The sequence below is a fragment of the Drosophila serrata genome, unplaced genomic scaffold (assembly GCF_035046125.1).
Source record: "Drosophila serrata isolate PLE 108 unplaced genomic scaffold, ASM3504612v1 contig_3, whole genome shotgun sequence".
In the NCBI taxonomy this organism is placed as follows: domain Eukaryota; kingdom Metazoa; phylum Arthropoda; class Insecta; order Diptera; family Drosophilidae; genus Drosophila; species Drosophila serrata.
This window is the reverse complement of record NW_028256901.1, coordinates 270,760-284,681: the sequence shown is the minus strand read 5'-3', so window position 1 is coordinate 284,681 and position 13,922 is coordinate 270,760. Positions and strand designations below refer to the sequence as shown.

The window sequence follows — 13,922 nt, the reverse complement described above, 5'->3', positions numbered from 1 at the left end:
AAACACTTTCTCCGTTTTGCAAGCTCAATCAAAGTTTTCGAAAGTCAACAAAATGTTGTGTTTGCAATAATATTATTTCCTTTTCTTTTTTTTGAAGTTAGCCAAAGGCACAAATATCAATGGAATTGTTCAAGGCTGTCGCACGCTTTCGAAAACTTTGATGCCAAACGCTTTTAGGGGGCAGGGCAGAGTTAGCAACAGATCGATTTGAGGAGTTAGAAAACAAGAACGCCAAGGAATCCGAATCGGTGGACAGCCCCCAAACAAATTGCATGATATTCGCTCGATTTGATTGACCTTGCCTAAGGCAGTGAGTTAGTTACTTAGTTGCCTTGTTAGTTAGTTACTAATCAAAGTTGGTTGAGTCTCGTACCCATAGCTAGAGCCAAACTGGAGCAGTCGCGACTTGATGCCTCGCCTAGGTATTGATCGTGGGCCGTCCACCGAAAAGTTCGGTCTGATTGGTGGTTTGTTAAAGGTTGATTGATTTGTAATTAATAGTAATTAAAGAAAAACCTCCCATGCTGGAGATTTTAAATCATTCAAACCCTGTCTAAGAGCATGAAACATTTTATATTTCATATTTGAAGACCTGATTTCGAGCGGTTTAAAATATCTCAGCAACTATAAATATTTTTCAATATTTCAAGTTAATACTCACTCCGCATTCGTCTCCGGCGTGGGCAGGTCCCCGATGGTCGTCAGGGTCAAGGTCGACCAGTACAGGCTGCCCAGATACTTGCGGGTCAGGGTCGCATAGTCCCCGGGTCGATATGGATACACCCAATCGCCCTGCAAATTCCGAAAAGTTAGTTATATAATTATGATAATAATTAATGCGAATCCTTACCTGAAAACCCTCCGCCTCGGAGAGTAAAAAATAGAAACAACCGAACCAGTGTGCCAGTATTAACAGGATATGAATTAGGTTAACAACGCGCCATAAATTTGGCCAAACTGTTCTACTCTCTACGATGTAATAAAATCTCACAGATCGATAAACCTGAAGGGGTTAATTCGAGATTAGAGTTCAGGGTATCTTAAGCTTAAGTCTTAGACCCGAGAACTTACTTTAAAAAAGCGCGTAAAACGCAAGAGCGGATGTGTGCCCATCTTGAGCTGCAGGAGATCCAATGGTATCAGCGCTATCATATCGAAGATGAAGTCACGCGAGTGGACATAGTGGCAGGCCAGCTTCCTGTCGTCGTATACCTGGGAAGATTTTTCGGATAATATTGATTAGAATATATAAATACAAAATCCAATTTAATATGCAATCGATACTCACCATTAGGCCCTGCTCCAGATAGCCTGTGCGTAATTGAACTATTATATCTAGGATAAATACAACATCTGTCATCGAATCGCAGATGAGCCAGAACGTGGGCACAGCTTGCTGTCCAGGAATAGCGCCAGAATTCAAAATGAGAAAGGATGTTACGTTTAACGGTCGGGCAGGGGAACTCCGTGCTGTGTGCTCTTTTTGGGTCTATTTTTATGGCCAGGTCAAGGGTAATTAAGCGGCGAATGCAGTTGACAATTGCAAATGCGGGACTACTTTTGCGGCCGGGCTAAAGGTCAAAGTCAACACGACTCCCCCGCTCTAATCTGATGGCAAACATCAGCTCTAACCAAAAACATAGCTAACTGGGCCATAAACAAACATTTGCCCAGGCCCAAGCGACTGCGTGTCTTATAATTGAGTCATTACTAGGCAAAGACCAGGAGCAAACAGATAAAAAAGCGGATAATTTTGTCGGTCACACACACACACACAAGCACACACACAGACACAGGCAGGTGACGACCCGGGGACTCCCCTTTATCCCATCGCAGGGAACGCAGTTGGCCAACTGTCGTTACCAACTGAAACCCTTTGCCGCGTAATGACAAAAGGGTGTTGGCTTACACAAAGGACGAACAAAGGTCCTTCCAAGGGAAAAAGGCGAAATGGAAGTCACAATGAAAGGAAAAACGGTACGGCAAAGGCTGGACAGGGACATGAACAAAAAAAAATAAAATAAATAAATAGAAAAGCGTGGCAACAAGATAAGCCGCCTCTGAAGCCACCGCCGCCACCGTGGCACTCACCTGCAGTTCGGGAAAGCTCTGCCTCACAATTAGGGTCCATAGGTTATATAGAACACATACAGTTAACATCATTAACCAATAGAAGTAAAAATTCTCATCTGGATTAACGACGGATCGTCGTTTCTGCAGATAGCGTCGCCGTCGCTTAACACTCTTGTCGACGTCACCAGAGGCACTTTCTGAACCCGTGTCTTCAACAGTTTCCTGTTTATAGTTTGTGAGGTGTTAATCAGTTGATAATGTAGGAATTCAATCGTTATCTCTCACCTGTGTTTCGGGTATCTGTCTAGTCGAGAAACGCTTCAGGAAGGAGTCTTCGCGCTTGAGCGGTGGTTTCTTCTGTATCGCCGATGAGATTTGCACGGTGGTGCGCAGCTTCATCCAGCGTTGGTTCGATCGCGTCCTGTTTTCCGTTTTAATTTCGCAGAAGATTTACACAAATAGAGACGTATATATATAAATATATATAAATTGGGTCCGTTACAGGTTTCTTTAGGTTCTTTAGAAGAGAGGAAAAAGGGATTGTCTCACACAAACTACGGTTAGCTACCAAATAAAATGAGTTCCTTTAAGGATAAGGGGGTTCAAGGTTATCAATGGTTGGCAACTAAAGACAGATCTTTCCTACTAAGCGTGTGCTCACGTTACGGGTTGTGCCTTATACAGAGAGATAGAGAGAGAGAGAGAGAGCTTAATCACTTACGTAACACGAAACATCAAACACTTACGCTAGTCGGTGAACGGTTACGGGCTACGGGTTACGGGTTACAGGTAAATGGGTTACGGGCTACACAACACGGACTATGTTACGCATACTTAGTGGCAAGACAAGGATGGGGTATAAACCCAAAGGACCGTAACACAAAGGCAGGCAACGGTATTGGTAACGGTAACCTTAACGCTAATAGTAACAGTAACAGTAGGAGTAACAGTAACGGTAACGGTAACATTAACAGCAACAGACAGCTAAGAGAGAGAAAGAGAGATAGAAAGAGATAGATGGGCATGCGGAAATACATAAATTGTTATGGCTAGTCTTCGATATTTCCATTAATCTACAAATGATATTTATCGATATTGATAGATGTGCCAGGGAGTTGCAAACGAAATCAACTCAAACTCAAATCGAATATAGAATCAAATGTAATCAAACGAAATCACAATCATAGGCGTTATGCAATCGACGGGAAATGAGGAAAATTGCAATTGGAAAACAATTTGAGCGGCAGCAATAGCAGCAGCAGCATCAGGAACAGCAGCAGTAGCAGCAGCGAGACAGAGACAGACCAAGAGCGAAAGAGAAAATCAGAGAGATAGAGACAGGGAGTGTGAGAGAGACAGAGTGAGAACAGGTCTGGGGGGGCGGGGGGAAAGTGGCCAAGAATTTTCCGCTATCGATATAAATAGCTCTTGGCGGCAGCGGCGGCCTTGGGTATGGGGTTGGAAAAGTGTTGAACTGTCTGCCAGGTGTTTTCATATTCTTCTTTCTTTTTTTTTTGGGGGGGGGGAAACCAAGCAAGGAAAAGCAAGCAAAAATAAACAAAAAACTAAAAACTCGCTTTTCTCGAGGTGAAGAAATGCCCTTAGAGAAAACTGAAACTAAAAAGTTTTTCACAATTAAAAGCAAAGGAAAAAAAAATGAAAATGAAATCAGAAGGATTACACTCCGGCAGACCGAAGCTAAGGATACTCTTGCCCCCGGTGAGGGTATATAATCTCACTGAGCTAAGTCTTAAAAACTTCATTAATCACACTTAAAGCTTTAGACAGGCAAAGGAAAATGTAGAAGGAATAACAATTAATGTTTTTATCATTTGAATATTTCCTAGCTTTAAAATTATTTAGTATTTTTTTAGTTTAGTAAAACTGGTTTTTAAAATTAAATAAATACTATTTCCCTTATCAGGGCTTAATGATTTTCTCATTGGTTTAAACTCTAGCTGTTATAATTATATTAATTAAAAATGAAATAATAATAATCAATTTCTGTTGCTTAAATTTAATCAAATATGAAAGCTATTTCTCCTCTGAAATGTAAATAATATTTCCCCAAGCTGGCACACTTGAATAACGTCCTGATTTATGGTTTTCTCAGTGTTCCTTCCGTCTGCCATCATTTATAATGCTTAAAATGTTTCAAAAAAAACGAAGAATAAACAAAAAATACGTAAAAAATATATATATACAAAATATTGCAACCGTCATCAATCAGTAGTGATTGTAATTTATGTACTTTTAAAACACAAACCAAACCCGGACAGGCGGACGACAATTACCATACGATACTCCAGCGAGATATAGAGTGACGGGGCAAGAGTATAGCTAAGCACTACGAGTACGAGTATATACGAACTCGATCTAGGACTAGATCTACAAAGGACAAAAGGACTAGGGACAGGGACTTGGGTGCGGAGACTGGGACAAGGACGGGGGTTTACCACTTTTTTCAACTTTTGCTCAAGCCGCGCTCAGGGTCGCCATTCAATCATCTGTTCTGCTATAGCATCTAGGGTACTAGGTCTGATTCAATTTGATTCGGCTTGTATACATATAATATATATATAGTATATACACATGGTTTATATGTACAGTTGAGTTATTTTGGGTTTTTTGAAAGATGATGTTTTCTGATGCATTAATTGTTTTGTTTTTTTGTTTGTTTTGCTTAATTTATTCACAATTATTGTTCGCATTCAGCATATCAAATGTTTCATACGGTTTAGGGCTTGCTTTTTCTGGTATTATGTTTTTAATTCATCTCCTTAGAGGTTATTTTATTGGTTTTTGGTTTTGTGGCTAAATTTCATTGTCTCTAGATATTTACAGCGGTGGCTAAGTTATTACGCATACGTCGTGTGGTACACGATGAGGTACGAAAAACGAAAGCGATTGGTAGCAATGCAGTTTTAGCTAAACGAAAGACAAAACCAAAGGAAAACAATGATAGCTATAGGTGTATAATGTGGGTGTGGTTGTGGGTGTGGTTGTGGGTGTGGGTGTGGGTGTATGTCCTATGTCTCCTTGTTTGCTTTTTACAGGGTGTACTTGGGTGTACTTGGGTGGGTGTATTTTGGGAGCTGCGGTTTTGGACCTGCTCAAATCCCTCTACTCGCTATTATTTATATATATTATTTATATGTATTTTGGTATATGTCATGTTGTTAGTAAGTATATATATGTATGTTTCTGTTGCTGCTTTTTGCGGCCTATTCAAATGCAAAGCGCGCACATGCCGAGATCATCCTTATCAACGGCCATCACCATCATCATCATAATAATCGCAATCATAATCAAATCAAAAGCAGGACAAAGCTCGTTATGTTTCCATGTGTGTGTGTGTGTTCTTTGTTTGTATTTGTTGTGTTTGCGTGTGTGTGTGCAGAGACAAAACCGAGAAATCATATGGAACGCAAGAGAATAAACTTACCAATCGGAATCTGGATCTGAAGCTCCATCTCCGATACGCGATTTCCTAAACGAGTTTCGAAAGTTTTTCATTTTCATTGTCATTGTTTTGTTATTTGTATTTGTTTTGTGTTTGTTTTTCATTTTATTTTAATTCGTATATATGTATGTATATATATTTTCTTTCTATTTTCTAATAGCTATTTTCTATTTGCTATTTCCTGGTTGATATTGTTTTTCTGGGCTTAAAATATATATATATATTTTTGTTTTGTATTCATTTGGTTTTGATTCAATTTGTTGTGTGAGTTGTTTGATAGAAATAGATATATATATATATGAAGAGTATATACATATATTTTCGCAGAAAGAGAAACAGAGAAAGAGATAGATAGATAGGTAGAGAGAGGGGGTAAAGGGATGACAGAGACAGATACGCATACATATGTATATAAATATAGGGGCTTTTTTGGCCGCATTTCCCGCATTTGCCGGCGTTAGTTAACCCATGGCTAGCCAGCTGCCCAGCCCATTTCAGCCAAGCGGAAAAAGGCTTGCTGCACGATAAGATTACCCCGCTCACACACACACACACACACACACTCATATATATATATGTTGTACAAGTGTGTGTGTGGGTCTGACCCCATTGTTGTTTTGGGGTCAGCTGAGCCATTTGTGGACTTTCGATTTAATATAAATTGAGAATGAGCTTGTTAGTTTTGGCGTTTCCCAATTTCTCTCGCTCCTTCGATTTCGATACGATTCGTTTCGATTCGGGTTTGGTTTTTGCGTTTGGCTTGGGTTCGAAAAGGTTAAAGAGCTGGGCCTTGGGTATTAAATGGCCTTCTTTATTGCACCACAAATCATCCAGCGAAATGTTAAAGGACTCTCCTGTTTGTTCAGCGTGTGTGCCGAGTGTGCCGAGTGTGCCGAGTGTGTGTGGCCATGTGTGGTCGCCTGAAATTGTTATTGTTTAATGGCTGCATGATGTCCGATTTGGGGGCGCCCTGGGGTTAACCGGCGATTCGGTGCCTAAGCCGGATTTCAATTAACGCCTCTATCTCGATTTCTGGCATCACGTATTGTTCGGTTTTCAGTGCTTTTACACTCATTGCAGGGTATGAGAAGTACGTTAGAAAATCACAACAAACTAAAAGACCAAAAAACCTACAGAAAGTGTTAATAATTAAGCTTTAATATTATTTCTTGCAGATTTGCAATTGATTCTATATTTTCACCTCCACTCTGTTGCTTTTCAATCATTTCTGTATTATTATTTTTTTACTCTACTTTCAGCCTTTAGAAATATTTATTTCCTTAAGAATGTTGTCCACTTTGTTAGTTTAAATAGCCCGTCGCCTAAAGGTATGCTATGATTAGGGCAAGCCTATGACCGGGTATTCTGCGGTCGAAACACTCTACTCATTCGGTTTTCAATTTTTCTCCCTTCTGCTTTCTGTTTTCGATTTTTGTTTTTCGTTTTTGGGTTTTTGCGGCCATCCCAGCCGCAGGCCATGACCGGACGGAATGCTAAACAATCGCGTTCGGTACGCCACTTGACTGACTGGCCGCACATCATGCTCCACCAGATGGAGCCCACACACTCAAACACCACACACAGTGAGATGGAACAACAATTGAAAAATTCCGCCAAGTCATTTGGCCAACGTCCTGCTCTTCCTGGCTCTGCCTTCCCCCAGCTGCTGCTGGTGGGGATAAATTTATAACAGTCTGGGGACACTTCACACCCGGCGAAAGTGTATGAGAGCCACCATCAGCTTCCAGAGTGTCACGGAAATTCTCGAGGGAAATCTACTTGAAAAGCCGACAGTTTAAAAGGGATTTCCATAAAGGTATTTTTTTATATGAATTCTTATTAATGAATAATTTAAAAGGTTACACGAATAATACAAATTATAGGACAAAGTTATTTAAATGAAGATACAACTTCCCCCTCAGTGGCTCCCAAACAACCTCCTAATGGGAGCACTTTTAAAATTTGTAAACCAAAAAATTAAAAGCACAAAGCACTTTGCTCTGCAAGTGCACTCGTAAATCGCAAATTCCCCGAATTAGGTTTTTGTGACACCCCCCAGAAAGCTGTGTGTGTGCGGCTTATTGCCCGTGAGTAATACCCCAATTATTTTGGGTCATCCTAGTTAATGAGCAGCCCGAGAGAGAGAGAGAGCTGCTGACAATGCGATAAAAGCCAACAAAATATATATATCATCGCCGGATGTGAGCGGCATTTCAAGTGCTTGCAAATCAAAACACAATCGCCGGATCGAACAAATGAATTTGATTGCGAATCAGGAGTCGCTTGTGAGGGAATTACCTAACCGCAGCACCTTCAAGGGGGGAGCGGGTGTAATTGGTGTGTGTTGTGTGTGCCTCATGCATGCATCAAATACATACATACATTCACATACATCTGTATATCTATGCAAGTGAAAGGGAAAGGGAAAAGTTGGCGACATCAAATGGCAAATCGGAGGACGAGGCAGGACTCTGGCTGCAATTGGTGCATAAATTCTGGCAGGCTCCTTCATGGCCTTCTCGGTGGCATTCTGTTCACTTGGCGGCTCCCTACATAAATTTGCAATTTTCTAAATTCAAATTCTTTGTAAGTTGTCAGTCAGACAGGCAGAGAGAGGGAGAGCATGCACAATGCCGGGGAAAAAGGGGTGGATTTCGTTGGCATATGCATAGGCGCATATGCTGGTGTGTTGGTGTGTGCTGGTGTGTTGGTGTATTAGGGCTGGTGTGTTGGTGTATTTGTGTCAAAAGTTCGCCTACATTGCAGCGCCAGCAGCTTAAACATATCGATTCAGGCGCACACACACAACACACACTGACAAAAGCCACTTAAACTTTCGACTGTTTGCCGAGATTTTTGCCAGCAAAAGTTCCTCATATACTGGCCTTACTCATGCACAGAAAGAAAAAAAGGGGTATACAATTATAAAAGAATTTCCATCCCTAAAAAAAAAGCGTTTTGTTTTGTTACTCTTGGAACATGTCCATAAATATGTAAGAGAGAGAGTAACTAAAGAGGAAGCCATTTTTTAATTACTTTGAATTGAAGGGGAAAGAAGAACCATTGCGTAGATCCGTGAAATATAATAATAATAATATATAAACTATTTCTCCCTCTGTACCTAGACACTTGAGTGTGTTCGTGTGTGTGTGTTGGCATCAAGTTGTTTAGCTGAAGCAAACTTTTTAAGTTGCCCTTTGCCAAAAATGAACCGAAACTAGAACAGAAAGTGGTAAAATGTATATCCTTCCAAGACACCTCTTGTCCCCTCTAACCCGGGTGTAACTTTGTTGCGGGGTTAACTACTAGTACAGTGTTACCTCTGCTCCCCACCACAGTAACCATACATACATAACTTACGCATATGGCTAATAAATGCGAATTCGCGTCAACACTTATTAAATGCGTAAAACCTCTTTGCACGGAAGTTGAACGAAAGTTGCCCCCAAAGTTTGCTCACTTGACAAGGATTAACTGTACCCAAGTGAAAGAGAGGACAGTGGGGCATATGAGAGAGAGAGAGAAAGGGCTAGTGGGAGAGTGGGATAGAGCTAGCGAACGAGAGCGAGCAGGCGATATTGAGTTTCAGTTTTAGTTGAGAGTTCAGAGTTGAGTTCAGTTCAGTTCAGAGAGTTGAGAGTGGCATTCGCTTACACATCAATGATATATGGGTTATATTATTAGAGTTACACATAGGTTTCATACACTACGGATTGGGTTAGTAGGGGGAACAGAGACAGAGACAGAGACAGAGTGAGATGGGAAGTGAGAGGGCGTGAGCGGGCGAGAGAGCGGGGTTTGATCCAGAAATGTTGCGGTTAGTTGGTTGGATGCGGTTAGTATTTATCGATTGCTCCATCGATTAACATTTATCGGGAGCGGATCGAGGACCTTACTGGGCCAGGATCTCTCCGCACACACCCGCACAGGAGAGTTTACACACACATATATATGTTATATTATGGGATGCACAGAGAATACAAAGAAGAGAGCCAGAGAAGAATTATCTTTTGTACTTCATTTGTAAATTTCAACTCTAAGAATAATTATAATTTTAAATTCAATAATGTTAGAATATATCTTCTTTACTTTTAGAATATTTTAATTCTTCAACTTTTAAATATTATACAAAGTGTTGTTGTCTCTGCTCTGTCCTTTCTGTCTCTGTGCCTTGTTGGTTAGTCAATGGCTAGGACAACGCGTATATAGGCATTACGGATATAGTGTGGAACACTGGTACATATGGAATATACGAGGGGGGGAAGGGGTAAAGGGGGGCTTTCCTCTTGATGCGCCTCAGCGAGCAGTAGTAGGCCATCACGGCTCGCAGGCTCTTCCACTTCGTTGTCTGCTGGCCATTCTGGTTGTGGTTGTGGCTGGTATTCCCGTACTGATTCTGATTCTGCTTCTGGCCATGGCCATCCGGACAGAGCTCCTCGGGATGCTCGCTGATGAACGAGGAGAGCGTCTTCATGGCGGGCAGCGACCTGCCACTGCCAGTGCCACTCCCCACCGGCGTGTACGCACTCTGGTCGGAGGACGGACTGTTCACATGGAGGCGCACCTGACGCCGCTGATATGGATGAGGATGTGCCGGCGCCAGTATAAGTCTATCCCTCTCTGTGTACCTTAAACTAGTGTTGTTAGTGGTGCAGCCACAAGAATGGTGCTGCGCACTGGTCAGCGACGAGCTGCCGGATCTATATGTGATCCGATCCGATCCGATCCGATTCGAAAAGTGGTTATATACGATCAGACACGGTTGCCATATATATATGGTTAGTAATAGTTTTAATGTCTCAAAATTGACTGGGCTTCCATTTTGCCACTAAGTCTCCTCCAAAGTAGAATGATAAGAAAGGATAATGGATTTGAAATCACTTTGAAACGGGGCAAAACGTATGCTTTAACCTGAATAAATAAAATGCATGCTAAAGGAGGCTTCTTCCAGGTATCATAATATAAAATAATTCCCAAAAATATGCTTGATAAATAACTAAGCAAAATGATATAACTATATATTTTGGAATGTCTGTTTTTGTATTCTTCAATTCCAATTTCACAGTTTAAATAAGTGGAATAATTCAAAATTCCATGAAAAACAAACCAAATAAAATTGCCGTAAGGAAATGCAGTAGAAATATAGCATACTTTCCAGCGCCCTTTTCAAGTGACTTCAAATCGTCATTGAGCAATACAGAAATAGGCTGTCTCTTATATGTAGACTCTATCAACTAAATAAGTAAGTAGTTAAAATGGAAGCCATGTTTTCTTTTGATTAAATTGTTGACTCGGCCACATAAACATTTTTGGGGACAACCGTGTGTGTGCGAGTACGTGTGTGTGGGCGTGTGTATGTGTGTGGTTTGGTTGTCATTCTGGAGTGGATTCTGAGCCAAGGGATTGGATTGGAGTGGCGTCGAGTGGCATGGCGTGTAGTCGTGTGCTCGAAGATTAACCCAAGGAGAGTGCACATTAGCCCAAGGAGCTGGTGAAACTTCTTGCCCCCAGGGGACGAGTGTAACTCTTCCGCTTTTCCCTTTTGTTTTGTGGGCCAAGTTAATTAATGAAATCATGTACACACACACACACACCTAGAGAGAGAGAGAGAGAGAACACACACACACCAAGACGGACATGGACAATCCCGGCTAATTGTCATTGCTAATTTCCTTTTTGCCACCACCACAATGGCACAATAAACACAAACACAAACAAAAGTTGTTACTGTGTGTCATGGTGTGTGTGTGAGTGTCCTTGCGACAGCTCCTTGCGACAGCTCCATTCAACTGCAAAGGCAAAAAAGTTCAAGCTTCGGGAAAACCTCAACATTTACTGGGCAAAGGACACAGTGCGGTTAGAGATTGTAAAGCCTCGAAACGGGCTTTAAATGTTGTCTTAAATTAAAAATAAAATAATTATAAATGAGAAGGAGCTTAATGTGAACATATATTTCCTTATAAATTAATTTATTTACAAGAATTTAAAAACAAACCCATTCAAGGTGTTAGCTCTTTACACCCCATCCAGATTTAATTTAAATATTATACTGGCTTACAGCCCTGAAACGCACTGTCTGCTGTATAGAACTGCCTCTGGACAGATCTAAGGCTGCTGATTAGATTAACCAGAAGCCGAACTGAAAACTTTTGATGTTGCTCTCCGTCTCCTATTAACATTTACATTCCCATTCGCATTCACATTCACATTCACATTCACACATTCCCATTCTGATTTCAATTCCCCTTTCCCCTTGGCGTACGAAACTCCGGGAGACCGCAAAGGATATATAGGATATGCTGGGGACCTCATCATACAGACACACACAGTTATATACTGACATATACGGATGTGAGGGGGGGACTTGCTAATTGCTAATTTAATTTAATTGAATTGAGTTGAACTGAATTGAATCGGTCCGGGCTTTTTTTATTTGTCTTATTTTCTGTTATATATAAATTCTCTTTTTTTACCAGGACTGGGTTTCATCTGCTGTCCTGCGGATACGGATGCGAGTACGGATGTGATGTCGCTTACGGTTGATCAAATATGGCGTACAACAAAGCTGCCAAGGCGAACGAAGCCCAACAAAGTATGCTACACATTTATCAATTACGCTTACGGCACGTGTCTATATGTGTGTGAGTGTGTCTGTGCGTGTGTGTGTATAGGTGTGGGTCTAGGGGTGTGACTGTAGTGTGGTGTATGTGTGTGTAAGTGGGTGTGTGTGGACTGCAAGCAGAGCCGGATTATGTTTATGTGTTTGGTAACAACTTGGCACGATTTGAATAAATCATCTTTGTTATGCTCGTTTTTTTTCGTTTCTCTTCTTTTCTTTAGCTTCTTGAGCTTTTCCTCTTATTTTTTAGTCCGCTTTCAACTTGTATTTTACAGCTATTCACGTCTTGGTGTGTGTGCACTGAGCGAAATGGAATTTACCTTTGCTACAACAATTTTAGGTAAAAATTATATTATTTTGCAACTTAATAACTTATGACAGTTTAAATTTTTTAAATTCTTGGCATAGACCAACACAAGGAATGCTGTTTTATGGATAATAGTTCGATTTTAAATAGCTCTAGCTATTTGAAAGCGATTTTATATAACTCTATCAATTCAAGTATTTCAATTTATAGGTGATTTAAATATTTCAACAATTCATAATTGTAAGATGTTTTTTTAAGTTTTAAGTTTTTAAATCATTGTCCTTTTTCGCTCAGTGCATGTGTGGGTGTTTATTCGGTTTCGGCAATAGGAAAAACGAGGTGAGAGACCAAAAATCAAACTTACCGCTGACTGGGACTTTTACTGTCCGAGGAGTGGGCCGCACTGTTGTTGTCGTCGTCGCGGGCCATCGCCGACGCGCTGCTCTTATGATGCCGCTTGTGGTGGCCGCCATCGCTCGTCCCGGGTCCGCCGCTGGCTCCTCCTCCCCCACCACCGCCGCCGGAGCTACTGGTGCCCGTGGGACTAATGACATCCGTGTCGCTGTTGCAGTCGTGCACCTGGCGGGCCACATCCTTGACGAACTTGCCCGCTCCGTGCTCGTGGTCGTGCGTCTCCATCTGCAATGATCACAGCAAAAAAAAAATATAAATATATAAAAAAAATATAGTTTGAAAATGAACTGATAGTTTTCACATATTTATACCCTTGCAGGGTGTCAAGCCTATGATCAGAAAGTATCTATGCCCAGTAAGTAACTCTGAACCGTAAGTATCTCTGATAAGTTATTAACTCTCAACAGTAAGTATATATTACCAGTAAGTATCAATGAACATTAAGTAACTATGAGCAGTAAGTACCTCTGAACAGTAAGTATCTATGACCAGTAAGTATGTATGTATGATCAGTTACTAACTTTGAACACTAATAAACAATGACTTGCAACTTTTGTACACAACACATTTCTGAGACTGGGCCGGCAGCAGTCACTTCGTTCCGGGGATGTTTGAACCAGTTGAGAATCATAAACATGAGCGAAATTTGCTTTGAACCAATTTAACAGCAAGCTGCTTGAATGAAACTATGGAGTTATTCTTAAATAAAATTATACTAGTACATAAGTTGGAGCATGGCGAATCGGTGGACTAAATATATACATATATATGCTGCCATAGGAACAATCGGACGATTTATAGAGCTACGATCATTAAGTAACTCTGAACATTAATAAACTATGAGCAGTAAGTAACTCTGAACAGTGAGTATGTATGACCAGTAAGTAACTATGATCAGTAAGTATCTATGACTAGTAAGTAACTATGATCAGCAAGTATCTATGACTAGGTAGTATGAATGTATGATCAGTTACTAACTTTGAACACTAATAAGCAATGACTTGCAACTTTTGTACACAACACATTTCTGAGACTCGCCCGGCAGC

The 13,922-nt window shown here is 40.9% G+C and overlaps 1 protein-coding gene and 1 long non-coding RNA gene across 4 annotated transcripts in view; both read right to left on the bottom strand.

The window, feature by feature from the left end:
• Cngl (Cyclic nucleotide-gated ion channel-like) overlaps positions 1–13,922 on the bottom strand; it is a 62,086-nt gene that overhangs the window by 18,258 nt on the left and 29,906 nt on the right. For 2 of the 3 annotated variants that reach the window (XM_086840814.1, XM_086840847.1), the window contains exons 3-11: positions 12,827–13,101; positions 5,519–5,563; positions 2,359–2,494; positions 2,092–2,295; positions 1,289–1,396; positions 1,072–1,212; positions 851–1,003; positions 662–792; positions 374–457 (exon numbers count right to left, since the gene is read on the bottom strand). In XM_086840814.1, the coding sequence (XP_086696940.1) occupies positions 374–457; positions 662–792; positions 851–1,003; positions 1,072–1,212; positions 1,289–1,396; positions 2,092–2,295; positions 2,359–2,494; positions 5,519–5,563; positions 12,827–13,101 (1,277 nt within the window). Of the gene's footprint in view, positions 1–373; positions 458–661; positions 793–850; positions 1,004–1,071; positions 1,213–1,288; positions 1,397–2,091; positions 2,296–2,358; positions 4,748–5,518; positions 5,564–12,826; positions 13,102–13,922 lie in introns of those variants that run through there. The other variant, XM_086840879.1, reaches the window with a different exon arrangement.
• On the bottom strand, positions 6,283–10,260 carry LOC147645170 (uncharacterized). The gene has a single exon (XR_015273461.1). It is a non-coding gene; the product is annotated as an uncharacterized LOC147645170 (long non-coding RNA).